General features: G+C 37.6%; 3 protein-coding genes across 3 annotated transcripts; all 3 read left to right on the top strand.

Moving 5' to 3' along the window:
- The first annotated feature begins 948 nt into the window (after positions 1-948).
- LOC130917107 (coxsackievirus and adenovirus receptor homolog) lies at positions 949-1,803 on the top strand. The gene has a single exon (XM_057838195.1). The coding sequence runs from the start codon at positions 949-951 to the stop codon at positions 1,801-1,803; it is 855 nt and encodes a 284-aa protein (XP_057694178.1).
- Positions 1,804-7,852: 6,049 nt separating this feature from the next.
- On the top strand, positions 7,853-9,614 carry LOC130917597 (coxsackievirus and adenovirus receptor homolog). The gene is made up of 2 exons (XM_057839176.1): positions 7,853-8,067; positions 8,540-9,614. The coding sequence occupies exon 2, from the start codon at positions 8,616-8,618 to the stop codon at positions 9,429-9,431; it is 816 nt and encodes a 271-aa protein (XP_057695159.1). The 5' UTR covers positions 7,853-8,067; positions 8,540-8,615; the 3' UTR covers positions 9,432-9,614.
- Positions 9,615-11,676: 2,062 nt separating this feature from the next.
- Positions 11,677-13,680, top strand: LOC130917598 (coxsackievirus and adenovirus receptor homolog). Its single transcript, XM_057839177.1, has 2 exons — positions 11,677-11,905; positions 12,150-13,680. Exon 2 carries the CDS (start codon positions 12,250-12,252, stop codon positions 12,859-12,861), a length of 612 nt encoding a protein of 203 aa, XP_057695160.1. The 5' UTR covers positions 11,677-11,905; positions 12,150-12,249; the 3' UTR covers positions 12,862-13,680.
- The last annotated feature ends 2,423 nt before the right edge of the window (positions 13,681-16,103 follow it).

Here is a 16,103-nt window from a genome sequence, read left to right as displayed (position 1 = left end):
CCTTGACTTGAAGTTTTCATGCGACCACATTGTGCATTCTGCCATGTTTCTTCTAAGCGTTTTCGTTTGTGTGCTGGAGGTGTATGTGGTGTAAACAGGAAAAATCATGGCCCTGATGTCTATACTAGGACAGATAATTTTCTCCAGGGTATTTTGCGACTATTTTTTGATACAAGGCCATTATCCGTCCTAGTGTCGACGTTTAGAGCACGTGTAAACCGGAAAACGCGAGCACAAGTGCGGAAACAAAGCGGAAGTCGCGGTACACGAAGCCGTCTGTCATGGCGGCGGAGGCGTGTCAACAAATAGCATGACGTCACGATGAGAGGAGCCCTTTCAACTCTTTGATGCTTTGATCTTCTCTTTCCGATATAAGTTGCTATTTCGTGATGAATTACTACTCCAAATGCCAAAGAAGCAGACAAGTGTTGCTGTCGTTGGTGTGCATCTTCCTTCCTAAAGATAAGCAAGTAAGAAATCCTATTTACTTGTTTTGAGAGACATTGGAATTGTGGTGTTTTGTATTGATCATGTTTCCACATAAGCTGAATAGTGCAGTGTTAACTTTTTTTCTTTTAATTTCATTTGATAGTCTAAGCATTGATGACTGATAACTTTTATACTTGTAATCATGCAAAAAACATGTTATTGTGGCAGTGTTTGTGTTTTCCATTTATTTTAACACTTGGGAAAAAAAAAAATGCTGTCTTCAATTGTATAGTTTTTATTTAAAGAGTAAACATGACTGATTGAAAACATTTAAACTTGGATCGAGATAAAATACATTTAATTGATGTCAGTGTTATTCTGTTTTCCATTGTTTTTTACATTTATAATGAAAACATGATTGCTGATGTGAAGTCTATGCTTTAGTGATAGAAAAAAAAAATCCTAAAATGTGTTTGATTAATTCCAGTATGTTTTTGTCTTTTACTTGCAGGTGTATACATGGCGATGATGTGGGACTTCCTTTGGCCTTCTGTCCTCCTGGGAGTGTTTTTCAACATTTGTCCAGCATGCCCTCTGGAAATCCAGAAGGAAATGAACCACTACTACGTCGCCAGGGGGTCAAGTGTCCAGCTACCCTGTGCGTACACTCACACCGTGGACTCTCAGCAGTACACGGAGGTCTTGTGGAGTATCGAGTCTGCAGACAGAGAGGAGCAACCCATCATTTGGTTTACTGGCGGCCGCTTGTATTCCGATTTGTACAAACCAATGGAGGGGAGGGTCCACTTCACGTCAGCCGATCCCCAAAACGGAGACGCGTCTATCATCATCAAAGATGTACGTCCGTCAGACACGGAGATGTACCGCTGTCTGGTGAAGAAGTTACCAGAACTGGACAAGAAGATCTTAGACCTGACAGTCATAGAGGCACCCAGTCAGCCTCTCTGCAGTGTGGACGAAGAAGACAACAGTATGACGCTGAAATGCAGCTCTCTGCAAGGCACCCCACCTTTGCATTACATCTGGTCCAAGACCAGTGGAAATAAGGTCTTGCCTCCTCAGGCCACTGTGGACCCCACAGGAGCCACCTTGCATTTCAACATCACCGAGCGGGAGTGTGGAAGCTATCGCTGCACGGTGGAAAGTATGGTGGGCACCAAACACTGTGACCTTCACCTGGACTGTTTGCTGCCCCTGGCCAACAATGTGAGCAGTCCACAATTGCTGACAACCACTGCAGTTGCTGCAATCGTTGTCACTATCACCACACTCTTCATTGTCACAGTTGTCCTTGCCGTATTCCTCTACCGCAAACGAAAAGAGCAGCACCAGGAAATTGAAATGGAAAAATAATTTGATGTTGTTCATTTGTTAATGTTTGATAACAAATTGTTGACATTGTTTGTTATGTTAAATCTTTTACTGCAATGGCATTTTGATTTTTATCTCACTTTTGAATCTATTAAACAAGTTCTATGTTATTTCTAGTATGTCGGTTGTGTTTTTTTATACATATATACAGTACTGTAAATGTAGAAATTGTAGAACTGGCCAAATTGACAGAAAACTGAAAGGTTACACTTGGGGGAAAAAAACACATTCTGTAAAGTTAAACATCAACTTTATTTTAACACCTAATGGGAAACTGATCTGGACTGATCATGAGTTAATGTAAAATAAATAAATACGTAAAAAAATAAATAAAACTCGGGAGCAGTAGAAATTATGGAGGGGTCCACCTTCAAATAAAGAATATTTACAAACAAACGCTGTAGTAAACTATAAAGACAGGTAATACCACACTACTTCAAGCTTATATTCCTCCTAATATTAGAAAAATTAGTTAAATTAATAAAATTAAATCTTGACTTTAATAATATGTGCGCTACACTGCCTCTAAGAGGCCAGACTCCCACGCAGCAGCAAATCAGTAGTTATTTTTAAATTGTTTTTTATTGCAATTATTAAACATTAGTTCATAAGTAATTTATTGAAAACCCGAGGCAACACTCACTCACATGACACTCATGAGCAAAAAAATTGGGTGTGCTATCTTTGAAAAAACAGCTAGATGTATTTATTATCTATTTTTGAGGGACTTTTTTTTTTTTTTTTTTAATCTCCAAATTGTTCAGATTTAGCAATTTGAAAGGTTTATGTGTTAAGTGTTGGATTATACACAAACTGTCTTTTGATCATGAGTAAAAAATAAAAAGTTTGGTACTGGCGTTTTATTATTATACCGTGGATGCAAAAAGTCGTCGCATTCCCGATCAAATGTATTTGTTAATTAAAAAGTAAAACAAATCATTTAAAAGTTTCCACGTTTAATGTGTCCTATAACCTGCAAACTCAATTAAGAGTAAAAAGCATCCGAGACGTAAAGACAGACCTGCAACCATATAAGCTGCCTCTAAATAATTCCAAATAAATTTCCTTCATTTTAAGAGAATTTTTACTGGAATTTCTTTTACCTCTGTGGAAGCTTGAATATTATGTGCTTGTACTGCCATTCAATGTAAACTGTTCATAATTTCCTCCATCTTGTCTGAGGCCAGTGCTTCTCAATTGTTTTCTGGTACGCCCTCCCCCCGGAAGACGTGTTTCGCGCCCCCCAACTCTCTGCAACAACTGTAAATAGTATCATTTGTTCATAATTTTTTCATTATTATAAGTACACCTCTGCTTTTTGTTTTGTCCTTTTAATGTTAAAGAGAAAAAGGTAATATCGATAAATTTATATAATCGTATCATTAAATAATAATAATATAATTAAAATAAATCAAGTATAACTGTATTAACATTGTTTTGTATGTAACAGAAAAGGCCTAAAGTGCCTATGACAGCATGTTTATATCATATTTCATGCAGTATTTTATGCTCCTGAATGAAATGGACCACTTAGATGTGTGTGGACGTGATCGATTTGTTAATTCAATTTTTTGAATCCCGCACCATGAAAATGAGTGACTTCCTGGATTGAGGAAGAATGCGAATGTGACGTCAGCCGGGTCACCATCTCACAATACAGCCATTACTATGTACAGTGCTGGCCAAAAGTATTGGCACCCCTGCAATTATGTCAGATAATGCTCAATTTCTCCCAGACAATGATTGCAATTACAAATGCTTTAGTAGTAATAGCTTCATTTATTTTGCTTGCAATTAAAAAACACAAAAGAGACCGATAAAAATTAAATCATTATCATTTTACACAAAACTCCAAAAATGGGCCTGACAAAAGTATTGGCACCCTCAGCCTAATACTTGGTAGCACGACCTTTAGACAAAATAACTGCGAACAACCCCTTCCGGTATTCATGAATGAGATTCTTACAACGTTCTGCTGAAATTCTAGACCATTCTTCTTTGGCCAACTGCTCCAGGTCTCTGAGATTTGAAGGGTGCCTTCTCCAAACTGCCATTTTCAGATATCTCCACACGTGTTCTATGGGATTCAGGTCAGGTCTCATTGCTGGCCACTTTAGAAGTCTCCAGTGCTTTCTCTCAAACCATGTTCTAGTGCTTTTTAAAGTGTGTTTTGGGTCCTTGTCCTGCTGCCGGAACACCCATGACCTCTGAGGGAGACCCAGCTTTCTCACACTGGGCCCTAATTTATGCTGCAAAATGTGTTGGCAGTCTTCAGACTTCATAATGCCATGTACACGGTCAAGCAGTCCAGTGCCAGAGGCAGCCAAGCAACCCCAAAACATCAGGGAACCTCCGCCACGTTTGACTTTGGGGACCGTGTTCTTTACTTTGAAGGCCTCATTCCCCCCCCCCCCCCCCCCCCCCCGTAAACTCTATGTTGATGCCTTTTCCCAAAAAGTTCTACTTTTGTCTCATCTGACTAGAGAACATTTTTCCAAAATGTTTTTGGCTTTCTCAGGTATGTTTAGGCAAACTCCAGCCTGGCTTTTTTTTTTTTTTGGTCTCTGGGTCAAAAGTGGGGTCTTCCTGAGTATCCTACTATAAAGTCCCTTTTCATTCAGACACCAACGGATAGTACGGGTTGACAATGTTATAGTCTCGGACTGCAGGACAATTTGAACTTGTTTGAATGTTAGTCGAGGTTCTTTATCCAACATCCGCACACTCTTTGGTTGAAATCTCTAGTCAATTTTTGTTTTCCGTCCACACCTAGGGAGGTTTGTAACAATGGGCTTTACACTTATTGATGACGCCGCGCACGGTAGACACAGGAACATTCAGGTCTTTGGAGATTGACTTGTAACCTTGAGATTGCCCATGCTTCCTCACAATTTTGCTTCTCAAATCCTCAGACAGTTCTTTGGTCTTCCTTCTTCTCTCCATGCTCAATGTGGTACACACAAGGACACAGGGCAGAGGTTGAGTCAACTTGAATCAATTTTAACTGGCTGCAAGTGTGAATTAGCTATTGCCACCACCTGTAATGTACCAAAGGTAAGTAAGTTCATCCCGTGCCCCAACAAAGACATTATTGTGGTTGAGGGCCATGAACATAAATAATACTTGACTTTCAGTGTTTGTAAGGAATTCAGCATCCACTACTGAAAGTGCTATAATTGTCTATTAATAGGTGCTCTCTATGGGCTGATAGGCTATAAGTGCTATCAGAAGTAAATTTGAAATGCTTAACTTTAAAAAATGTATTTTCTGATGAAACAAATATCAGCCTATATGCATGCGACAAACAGGTCATAGACTCCCGGGAACTTAAATCTTTAATTTTGTGCACAATTGTTTTGGTTTTTTTTTTTTGAAAATGAGATTGATAATCTTGAACATTTGTTTTTTCAGTGTGATATAGTGCAATTGTTCTGGAGGGATATGCAGAGCTGGTTTCAGTCCAAACAAATTGATCTTTCAAAGTGGACAGTGGATTCAATGAAGTTTGAAATGTTTGGCACAAATAAATATTTGTTTATGTGATCAATGTGATTTGTAATACTTGTTTTTTTTCTTCACAAATGCAGATACTTTCAAAGAAAATCTTGTTTTGAACATCGGATGAATGAGTTTCTTCTTGGGTATAGGTCTCTGAAGCTGTTTAATAAGAAAAAAATCCCTTGATTTGGAGTCAGATTGAGAGATTTGACATTTCTTTGAAAGGCCCCGTGATCGTAAGAGAGTGGGTGCGTAGGTGTATGCGTGTGTTGGGGTGGCTGAATGCAAACATAAAAATATTTCGCTAGTAAAATTTTGAGTTTGTTATGTCGCCCTCTTTTGGTTAAATTAGACCATGACCATGCAACTGCTTAAAAAATATACATACTGATTGTCATAGATATAGAATTCAAAAGTACGACATTGTGAAAAGTAATGGCTATAATACAAATAACTTTGACTTGGAGTTTTCATGCGATCACATTGTGCATTCTGTCATGTTTCTTCTAAGCGTTTTTGTTTGTCTGTTGGAGGTGTGTGTGGTGTAAACAGGAAAACCCATGGCCCTGATGTCTATACTAGGACAGATAATTTTCTCCAGGGTATTTTGCGACTAATTTTTGATACCTGTCCACACTTCAAGTTTAACCCTTTAAGGTCTGGGCCTATTTTGTCTGATTTTGCATGCCCTTGAAGTTGCCTTTATATTTCAAAGACAGAATTGTTTACGATGGCCTGGTTTGGTCCCTTTTTTTGTGACACCTTGAACTTCATGTCCAAACTGTTGTTTCCTTCACTGACCAATTATAAATCATAATTTTGGGCCCAAAAAGACCAAAAATTCCAAAATCGTTTTGTCAAAATTTTTAATATTGATGTCCAATTGACAACCAAACATGCGTAACGAACCGTTTTGAAACTTTGTAATATTTATTCAACATGTTAGGATGAACATTCAACCAAAAAAATTTAGAATAAATAGTCTTTTATTTGACAATTCAACATAAACAACAGGTATAGCCATAGGCGTTTTTTGCATTTATACATGCTCTAGTCAAAACAGGTTATATACAGCAGACCAAACAGTGAAGAACAGTGAAAAAATATACCATCTAACACAAAAAGTGTTTAGAGGCCATCTCTTTATGAGTTTAGGTATTGCGGCCCATCACCTGATGAAAACTATGTACACACAATCAAGCTTCTTGAACACACATTTATATACACAAATTGAGAAGACTGATTGTGGGAAAAAAATATATATATATAACATTGGGGAAAAAAGTATTTTCAAAAATATTTACAATAAACAAGTTAAATTTTTTTCAGGCATGCCACTCCGAAAAGCAGTTTCATCCTGGAATTAGACACAGGGCTACATCACAGCCCACACTTCCATGGGGTGTCGGTCCTCTTTCCACCCTTCCATTTTCATTTCACTTTACTTTCATTGTCACTATAAATGTACATGAAACAAAAGTCAGTATTTATGAAAATAATAAAGTATAAAATAAAAATACATACAGCAATAAATAATAATGGAAATCTATATGTATGACAATAGAAAGAATACCGTAGCTGAATATGTGCTACATCCCTAATCTTCATATAGAAAGAAGACCACAAATTATACTTTGATCTGATATGCACATTTTATTATTACATACACAAACACGCACTTATATTGCATTAAAATTAACTTTGTCTTGCAATATCAAAAGAAACTTTTACAGCATTAAAAAAAAAAAAAAAAAAAAAAAAAAAAAGCGAGTTGGCTTACCTCTGCTCGTCGATGGCGTCACCCACGTGTTCAAATCCGTCACTATCTTCACTCGAGGACTCTTCCGAGGAAGACGATGATGACGAATTTGGACCACCCTCTTCCTCAAGTTGATCAAAAAGCACAATTGCTTGCGCTAAATTTAGTTTTCCGTTCATCCTCAAAGTCACACAAAGTCGCTCGCCCGCTTGCTTGATTCAAACGGCCGTCGCTCGCCCCCTCGCTGCGTCAGAACACTCCTGCCTCTCGTTCGGTGGAACCTCGCACGGCAGTTATATTTATAAAAAAAAAAAACGCATTTTGTGCTTCCACTGTGACTTCGAAAGGGTTCGTTTGATTTGTGTTTTTTTCATGGAGCTTCCGTTTTGAAAAAGGACAAGAAATGATGGAAATATAGACATAAACAAATGATCCATGCAGCGTTTTAATGTTTTTTTGAGAGGACAATAAAACTATAAAACTTAAATGACAATATCTCACGTTTTAGTTGGTCGATTGACTTCAAATAACAACGAGAGTAAACCGCAACTTCCGCACTTTAAAACGAGACCAACCAACGGCATGTGGGTGACGTAATTAAAACGCGAGGGTGCTTCAAAGACGACGTGCGCTGAGGACGCGCAGGCGCGTCCTTCGACTCTCAAGGGTTAAGGTGCGTTTAATTACACTTTTAAGGCCATTATCCGTCCTAGTGTCGACATTTAGAGCACGTGTAAACCGGAAAACGCGAGCACAAGTGCGGAAATAAAGCGGAAGTTGCGGTACACGAAGCCGTCTGTCATGGCGGCGGAGGCGTGTCAACAAATAGCGTGACGTCACGATGACAGGCCCCTTTCAACTCTTTGATGCTTTGATCTTCTCTTCCCGATATAAGTGTTTTTTTCGTTATGAATTTCTACACCAAATGCCAAAGAAGCAGACAAGTGTTGCTGTCGTTGGTGTGCATCTTCTTTCCTAAAGATAAGCAAGTAAGAAAACCTATTTACTTGTTTTGAGAGACATTGGAATTGTGTTTTGTATTGATCATGTTTCCACATAAGCTGAATAGTGCAGTGTTAACTTTTTTTTCTTTTAATTTCATTTGATAGTCTAAGCATAGATGACTGATAACTTTTATACTTGTAATCATGCAAAAAAACATGTTATTGATGGCAGTGTTTATGTGTTTTCCATTTATTTTAACACTTGGGGGGGAAAAAATGCTGTCCTCAATTGTGTAGTTTTTATTTAAAGAGTAAACATGAATGATTGAAAACATTTAAACTTGTATCGAGGTAAAATACATTTAACTGATGTCAATGTCAGTACTGTTTTCCATTGTTTTTTTACATTTATAATGAAAACATGATTGCTGATGTGAAGTCTATGCTTTATAGTGAGAGAAAAAAATCCTAAAATACATTTGAATAATTCCAGTATGTTTTTTTCTTTTACTTGCAGGTGTATACATGGTGATGATGTGGCACTTCCTTTGGCCTTCTGTCCTCCTGGGAGTGTCTCTCAACATTTGTCCAGCATGCCCTCTGGAAATCCAGAAGGAAATGAACCACTACTACGTTTCCAGAAGGAAATGAACCACTACTACGTTGCCAGGGGGTCAAGTGTCCAGCTACCCTGTGCGTACACTCACACCGTGGACTCTCAGCAGTACACGGAGGTCTTGTGGAGTATCGAGTCTGCAGACCGAGAGGAGCAACCCATCATTTGGTTTACTGGCGGCCGCTTGTATTCCGATTTGTACAAACCAATGGAGGGGAGGGTCCACTTCACATCAGCCGATCCCCAAAATGGAGACGCGTCTATCATTATCAAAGATGTACGTCTGTCAGACACGGAGATGTACCGCTCTCTGGTGAAGAAGTTACCAGAACTGGACAAGAAGATCTTAGACCTGACAGTCATGGAGGCACCCAGGCAGCCTCTGTGCAGTGTGGACGAAGAAGACAACAGTATGACGCTGAAATGCAGCTCTCTGCAAGGCACCCCACCTTTGCATTACATCTGGCCCAAGTCCAGCGGAAATAAGGTCTTGCCTCCTCAGACCACTGTGGACCCCACAGGAGCCACCATGCATTTCAACATCACCGAGCGGGCGTGTGGAAGCTATCGATGCACGGTGGAAAGTATGGTGGGCACCAAACACTGTGACCTTCACCTGGACTGTTCATTGCCCCTGGCCAACAATGTGAGCAGTCCACGATTGCTGACAACCACGGCAGTTGCTGCAATCGTTGTCACTATCACCACACTCTTCATTGTCACAGTTGTCCTTGCCGTATTCCTCTACCGCAAACGAAAAGAACAATCCCAGGACATTGAATTAGAAAAATAGTTCTATGTTTTTCATTTGTTAATGTTCGATAAGTGATTATCACAATTGTTGACATTGTTTGTTATGTTAAATCTTTTACCGCTATGGCATTTTGATTAAAATCTCACTTTACTCATGTGTTGAATCTATTAAACAAGTTCTATGTTATTTCTAGTACGTCAGTTGTCTTTTTCATACACTTCACACACTACATTTTACACACTACAAAACTAAAAGGTTACACTTGGGCAAAAAAGCACATTTTGTAAAGTAAAACATACACTTCATTTTAACACCTAATGGAAAACTGATCTTGATCCTGACTGATCATGAGTTACTGTAAAATAAATAAATACAGAAAAAAAAAAACTCGCTAGCAGTAGAAATTATGGAGTTCACCTTCAAATAAAACATATTTACAAACAAACACTGTAGTAAACCATAAAGACAGGTGATACAACACTACTTCAAAGCTTATATTCCTCCTTTGTGAAAAAGTAGTTCAATTAATAAAATTAAATCTAGACTTTAATCGTGTGCGCCACACTGTCCCTCGGAGGCCAGATTCCCACACAGCAGCAAAGCAGTAGTTATTTTTGAAATTGTTTGATATTGCTATTATTAAACATTAGTTTCATAAGTAATTTATTGAAAACCTTAGGCAACACTCACTCACATGACACTCATGAGCAAAAAAATGGGTCGGCTATCTTTGATAATTAACTACGACAAAAACAGCTAGATGTATTTATTATCTTTCTTTGAGGGATTTTTTTTTTTTTTTTCCAAATCTCCAATTTGTTCAGATCTAGCGATTTGAAAGGTTTATGTGTTAAGTGTTGGATTATACATAAACTGTCTTTTGACCGAACATGAGTAAAAAAGTTTGGTACTGGCATTTTATTACTATACTGTGGATATAAAAAGTCGTCACATTCCTGATCAAATGTATTTGTTAATTAAAAAGTAAAATAAATCATTTAAAAGTATCCACGTTTCATGTGTCCTATAACCTGCAAACACAATTAAGAATAAAACGCATTCTAGACGTAAGACAGACCTGCAACCATATAAGCTGCCTCTAAATAATTTTAAATTCCGTTATTTTAAGAGAATTTTTACTGGAATTTCTTTTACCTCTGTGGAAGCTTGAATATTATGTGCTAGTACTGCCATTCAATTTAACTATTCATAATTTCCTCCATCTTGTCTTAGGCCAGTGCTTCTCAATTATTTTCTGTTACACCCTGCCTCCGGAAGACGTAAATGTTTCGCGCCCCCCAATTGTCTGCAACAACTGTAATTAGTATCATTTGTTCATAATTTTTTTATTATTATAAGTACACCTCTGCCTAATGTTTTGTCCTTTTAATGTTAAAGAGAAAAAGGTAATATCGATACTTATATAATCGTATCATTAAATAATAATAATATAATTAAAATAAATAAAGTATAACTTTATTAACATTGTTTTGTATGTAACAGAAAAGGCCTAAAGTGCCTATGACAGCAAAAAGCATGTTTATATCATATTCCACGCTGTATTTTATCCTGAATGAAATGGACCACTTGGATGTGTGTGGACGCGATTGATTTGTTAATTCAATTTTTTAAATCCCGCGCCATGAAAATGAGTGACTTCCTGGATTGAGAAAGAATGCGAATGTGACGTCAGCCGGGTCACCATCTCACAATACAGCCATTGCTATATACAGTGCTGGCCAAAAGTATTGGCGCCCCTGCAATTCTTTCAGATAATGCTCAATTTCTCCCAGAAAATGGTTGCAATTACAAATGCTTTGGTAGTACTATCTTCATTTATTTTGCTTGAGTAACGGGTACAAATTGTATCCGTTGTGGAACGTGGAAACCTCCCCGCCGATTTATTCATGTAAGCTTGTGCGACCTTGGTGGAAGGGGGACGGGTCCCGATAAGCTTTGGCTTTTTTCCGTTCCCTTTGTCATGTCTCTTTTCATCTTCTTGGATAAACAAATATTTTCTTCCTCTTTCCTTCTTTTTTTCTTTTTTTTTTTTACGTTGATTTTAATGCTGATGATGATGATGTTGATGATGATGATGACAAATGACAATAAATTCAAATTAAAGCTCGAGCCAACGGCACAGCCGTTAGCGTCCTTCCAAAGGCCTGACAGCCGTTAGCGTCCTTCCAAAGGTCTGATACATGAATAAATCGGCGGGGAGGTTTCCACGTTCCACAACAGATACAATGTGTACCCGTTACACTTGCAATAAAAAACACAAAAGAGACTGAAAAAATAAAATTTAATCATTGTATTATAGTTCATTTTGCTTACACTTATACAATACAAAGAGCGTGACGTCATGATGTCAGGTCCCTATGAACTCTTTGATGCTTTGATCTTCTCATTCTGATATAAGTTGTTTTTTCGTTATGAATTAGTACACCAAATGCCAAAGAAGCAGACAAGTGTTGCTGTCGTTGGTGTGCATCTTCCTTCCTAAAGTTAAGCAGGTAAGAAATCCTATTTCCTTTTTTTGAGAGACATTAGAATGTTAAGATGACTGATTGAAAACATTTAAACTTGTAACGAGGCAAAATACATGCAACTGATGTCAGTGTTATTCTGTTTTCCATTGTTTTTTACATTTGTAATGAAAAAATGATTAGTGATGTGAAGTCTATGCTTTATAGTGATAGAAAAAAAACATAAAATGCATTTGATTAATTCCAGTATGTTTTTGTCTTTTACTTGCAGGTGTATACAAGGCGATGATGTGGCACCTCCTTTGGCCATCTGTCCTCGTGGGAGTGTTTTCAACATTTGTCCAGCATGCCCTCTGGAAATCCAGAAGGAAATGAACCACTACTACGTCACCAGGGGGTCAAGTGTCCAGTTACCCTGTGCGTACACTCACACCGTGGACTCTCAGCAGTACACGGAGGTCTTGTGGAGTATCGAATCTGCAGACCGAGAGGAGCAACCCATCATTTGGTTTACTGGCGGCCGCTTGTATTCCGATTTGTACAAACCAATGGAGGGGAGGGTCCACTTCACATCAGCCGATCCCCGAAATGGAGACGCATCTATCACCATCAAAGATGTACGTCTGTCAGACAAGGAGATGTACCGCTGTCTGGTGAAGAAGTTACCAGAACTGGACAAGAAGATCTTAGACCTGACAGTCATAGAGGCACCCAGTCAGCCTTTGTGCAGTGTGGATAAAGACAGTATGACGCTGAAATGCAGCTCTCTGCAAGGCACCCCACCTTTGCATTACATCTGGTCCAAGACCACTGGAAATAAGGTCTTGCCTACACAGGCCATTGTTGACCCCACAGAGCCACCTTGCATTTCAACATCACCGAGCGGCAGTGTGGAAGCTATCGCTGCACGGTGGAAAGTATGGTGGGCACCAAACACTGTGACCTTCACCTGGACTGTTCGCTGCCCCTGGCCAACAGTGTGAGCAGTCCACAATTGCTGACAACCACTGCAGTCGCTGCAATCGTTGTCACTATCACCACACTCTTCATTGTCACAGTTGTCCTTGCCGTATTCCTCTACCGCAAACGAAAAGAGCAACACCAGGACATTGAAATGGAAAAATAATTCAATGTTGTTCATTTGTTAATGTTTGATAACAAATAGTTGACATTTTTTGTTATGTTAAATCTTTTACCGCAATGGCATTTTGATTTTTATCTCACTTTAATCTCACTTTTGAATCTATTAAACAAGTTCTATGTTATTTCTAGTATGTCGGTTGTGTTTTTTTAAATACATATATAAATGTAGAAATTGACAGAAAACTGAAAGGTTACACTTGGGGGGAAAAAAAAGCACATTTTGTAAAGTAAAACATCAACTTTATTTCAACACCTAATGGAAAACTGATCTGGACTGATCATGAGTTAATGTAAAATAAATAAATACGTAAAAAAATTAATAAAACTCGGTAGCAGTAGAAATTATGGAGGGGTCCACCTTCAAATAAAGAATATTTACAAACAAACGCTGTAGTAAACTATAAAGACAGATGATACAACACTACTTCAAGCTTATATTCCTCCTAATATTAGAAAAAATAGTTAAATTAATAAAATCAAATCTTGACTTTAATAATATGTGCGCTACACTGCCCCTAAGAGGCCAGACTCCCACACAGCAGCAAATCAGTAGTTATTTTTTAATTGTTTTATAATGTTATAATTAAACATTAGTTTCATAAGTAATTTATTGAAAACCTCAGGCAACACTCACTCACATGACACTGATGAGCAAAAAAACTGGGTGGGCTATCTTTGAAAAAACAGCTAGATGTATTTATTATCTTTTTTTGAGGGACTTTTTTTTTTTTTTTTTTTTAATCTCCAAATTGTTCAGATTTTGCGATTTGAAAGGTTTATGTGTTAAGTGTTGGATTATACATAAACTGTCTTTTGACCGAACATGAGTAGGAAATAAAAAGTTTGGCATTTTATTATTATACCGCGGATATAAAAAGTCGTCGCATTCCCGATCAAATGTATTTGTTAAGTAAAAACTAAAATAAATTATTTAAAAGTTTCCACGTTTAATGTGTCCTATAACCTGCAAACTCAACTAAGAATAAAAAGCATCCTAGACGTACAGACAGACCTGCAACCATATACCTGTAAGCTGCCTCTGAATAATTCCAAATAAATTTCCGTAATTTTAAGAGAATTTTTACTGGAATTTCTTTTACCTCTGTGGAAGCATGAATATTGTGTGCTAGTACTGCCATTCAATGTAAACTGTTCATAATTTCCTCCATCTTGTCTTAGGCCAGTGCTTCTCCATTATTTTCTATTAAATGTTAAAATGTAAATGTTTCGCGCCCCCCCAACTCTCTGCAACAAATGTAAATAGTATCATTTGTTCATAATTTTTTTATTATTATAAGTACACCTCTGTTTAATGTTTTTTCCTTTTAATGTTAAAGAGAAAAATGTAATATCGATAAACTTATATAATTGTATCATTGAATAATAATAATTAAAATAAATAAAGTATAACTTTATTAACATAGTTTTTATGTAACAGAAAAGGCCTAAAGTGCCTATGACAGCAAAAAGCATGTTTATATCATATTTCGCGCTGTATTTTATGCTCCTGAATGAAATGGACCACTTGGATGTGTGTGGACGCGATTGATTTGTTTATTCCATTTTTTAAATCCCGCGCCATGAAAATGAGTGACTTCCTGGATTGAGGAAGAATGTGAATGTGACGTCAGCCGGGTCACCATCTCACAATACAGCCATTGCTATATACAGTGCAGGCCAAAAGTATTGGCACCCATGCAATTCTTTCAGATAATGCTCAATTTCTCCCAGAAAATGATTGCAATTACCGTAATTTCTGGACTATAAGGTGCACCTGACTATAACCCGCCAGCCACCAAATTTGACATGAAAACGGCATTTATTCATAGATGAGCCGCACTGGACTATAAACCGCAGTTGTCCTCATTGTATCATGGGATATTTACACCAAAAGATATTAACTGGTAACACTTCATTTGACAATGGCATCATAAGACTGTCATGAAACCAAATGAACCACCATTAAGCTTTGAACCAATTTGGTGCAAAGCCTTATTGTTTTAAAAATCCTCATTTGGCTATCACTGCTCCCTTGGGGGAAACAGTCAACCTCTGCTGCCACCTGCTGTCAACACTGTTGTCATCCAACATTCCTCCTAGCATGCATTGCGGCGCTACGGATGTAAAAACAATCAAAATTCATGTGCTGTGCTAATTATTTCTTCAGTTACTGTTCCAGTTGTTTCCTAAATTGCTAGTTACGGTATTTGGTAACATTTTCTTGGATAGTGGTGTCATAATACTGTCATAATTACATGACACTGTCATAGGCATTATTGAATGTTTATAATAGATGTCGGTTAGTGTCATCCAGCAAATTATCTCACTTTTGAATGGATGTAAAAGATCTGAGCTGGACATAAATGGAGTTAGTGACATAATATGCAACATGCAACACATTTTGACATCTGTCATAATAATTCAGTAATGCCCATGATAGTGTCGTTTCATTTCATAATTATGACGTTCTTATGACAGTCTTATGATGCCGCTGTCAAACAAAGTGTTACCTATTAACCCAAATAAATCATCAAATATGCCCCACTGGACTATAAGCCTCAGGATTCAAAATGAGGGAAAAAAGTAGCGGCTTATAGTCCAAAAATTAGGGTACAAATGTTTTGGTAGTAATATCTTCATTTATTTTGCTTGCAATTAAAAAACACAAAAGAGACTGGGGGAAAAAATTAAATCATTATCAGTTGTATTGCAGATCATTTTGCCTACACTTATACAATACAAATAGCGTGACGTCACGATGACAGGTCCCTTTGAACTCTTTGATGCTTTGATCTTCTCGTTCCGAAATAAGTTGTTTTTTCGTTATAAATTAGTACACCAAATGCCAAAGAAGCAGACAAGTGTTGCTGTCGTTGGTGTGCATCTTCCCTCCTAAAGTTAAGCAGGTAAGAAATCCTATTTCCTTTTTTGAGAGACATCAGAATGTAAACATGACTGAAAACATTTAAACTTGTAATGAGGCAAAATACATGTAACTGATGTTAGTGTTATTCTGTTTTCCATTGTTTTTTTACATTTGTAATGAAAAAATGGTTGCTGATGTCTATGCTTTATAGTGACA

The sequence above is a fragment of the Corythoichthys intestinalis genome, chromosome 6, assembly GCF_030265065.1.
Source record: "Corythoichthys intestinalis isolate RoL2023-P3 chromosome 6, ASM3026506v1, whole genome shotgun sequence".
In the NCBI taxonomy this organism is placed as follows: domain Eukaryota; kingdom Metazoa; phylum Chordata; class Actinopteri; order Syngnathiformes; family Syngnathidae; genus Corythoichthys; species Corythoichthys intestinalis.
This window is presented reverse-complemented; position numbering and strand designations above follow the sequence as displayed.

Bases quoted from the DNA above. Each gene is read 5' to 3' on its own strand.
- LOC130917107 (XM_057838195.1), top strand. From the start codon at position 949: ATGGCGATGATGTGGGACTTCCTTTGGCCTTCTGTCCTCCTGGGAGTG.
- LOC130917597 (XM_057839176.1), top strand. From the start codon at position 8,616: ATGCCCTCTGGAAATCCAGAAGGAAATGAACCACTACTACGTTTCCAG.
- LOC130917598 (XM_057839177.1), top strand. From the start codon at position 12,250: ATGAACCACTACTACGTCACCAGGGGGTCAAGTGTCCAGTTACCCTGT.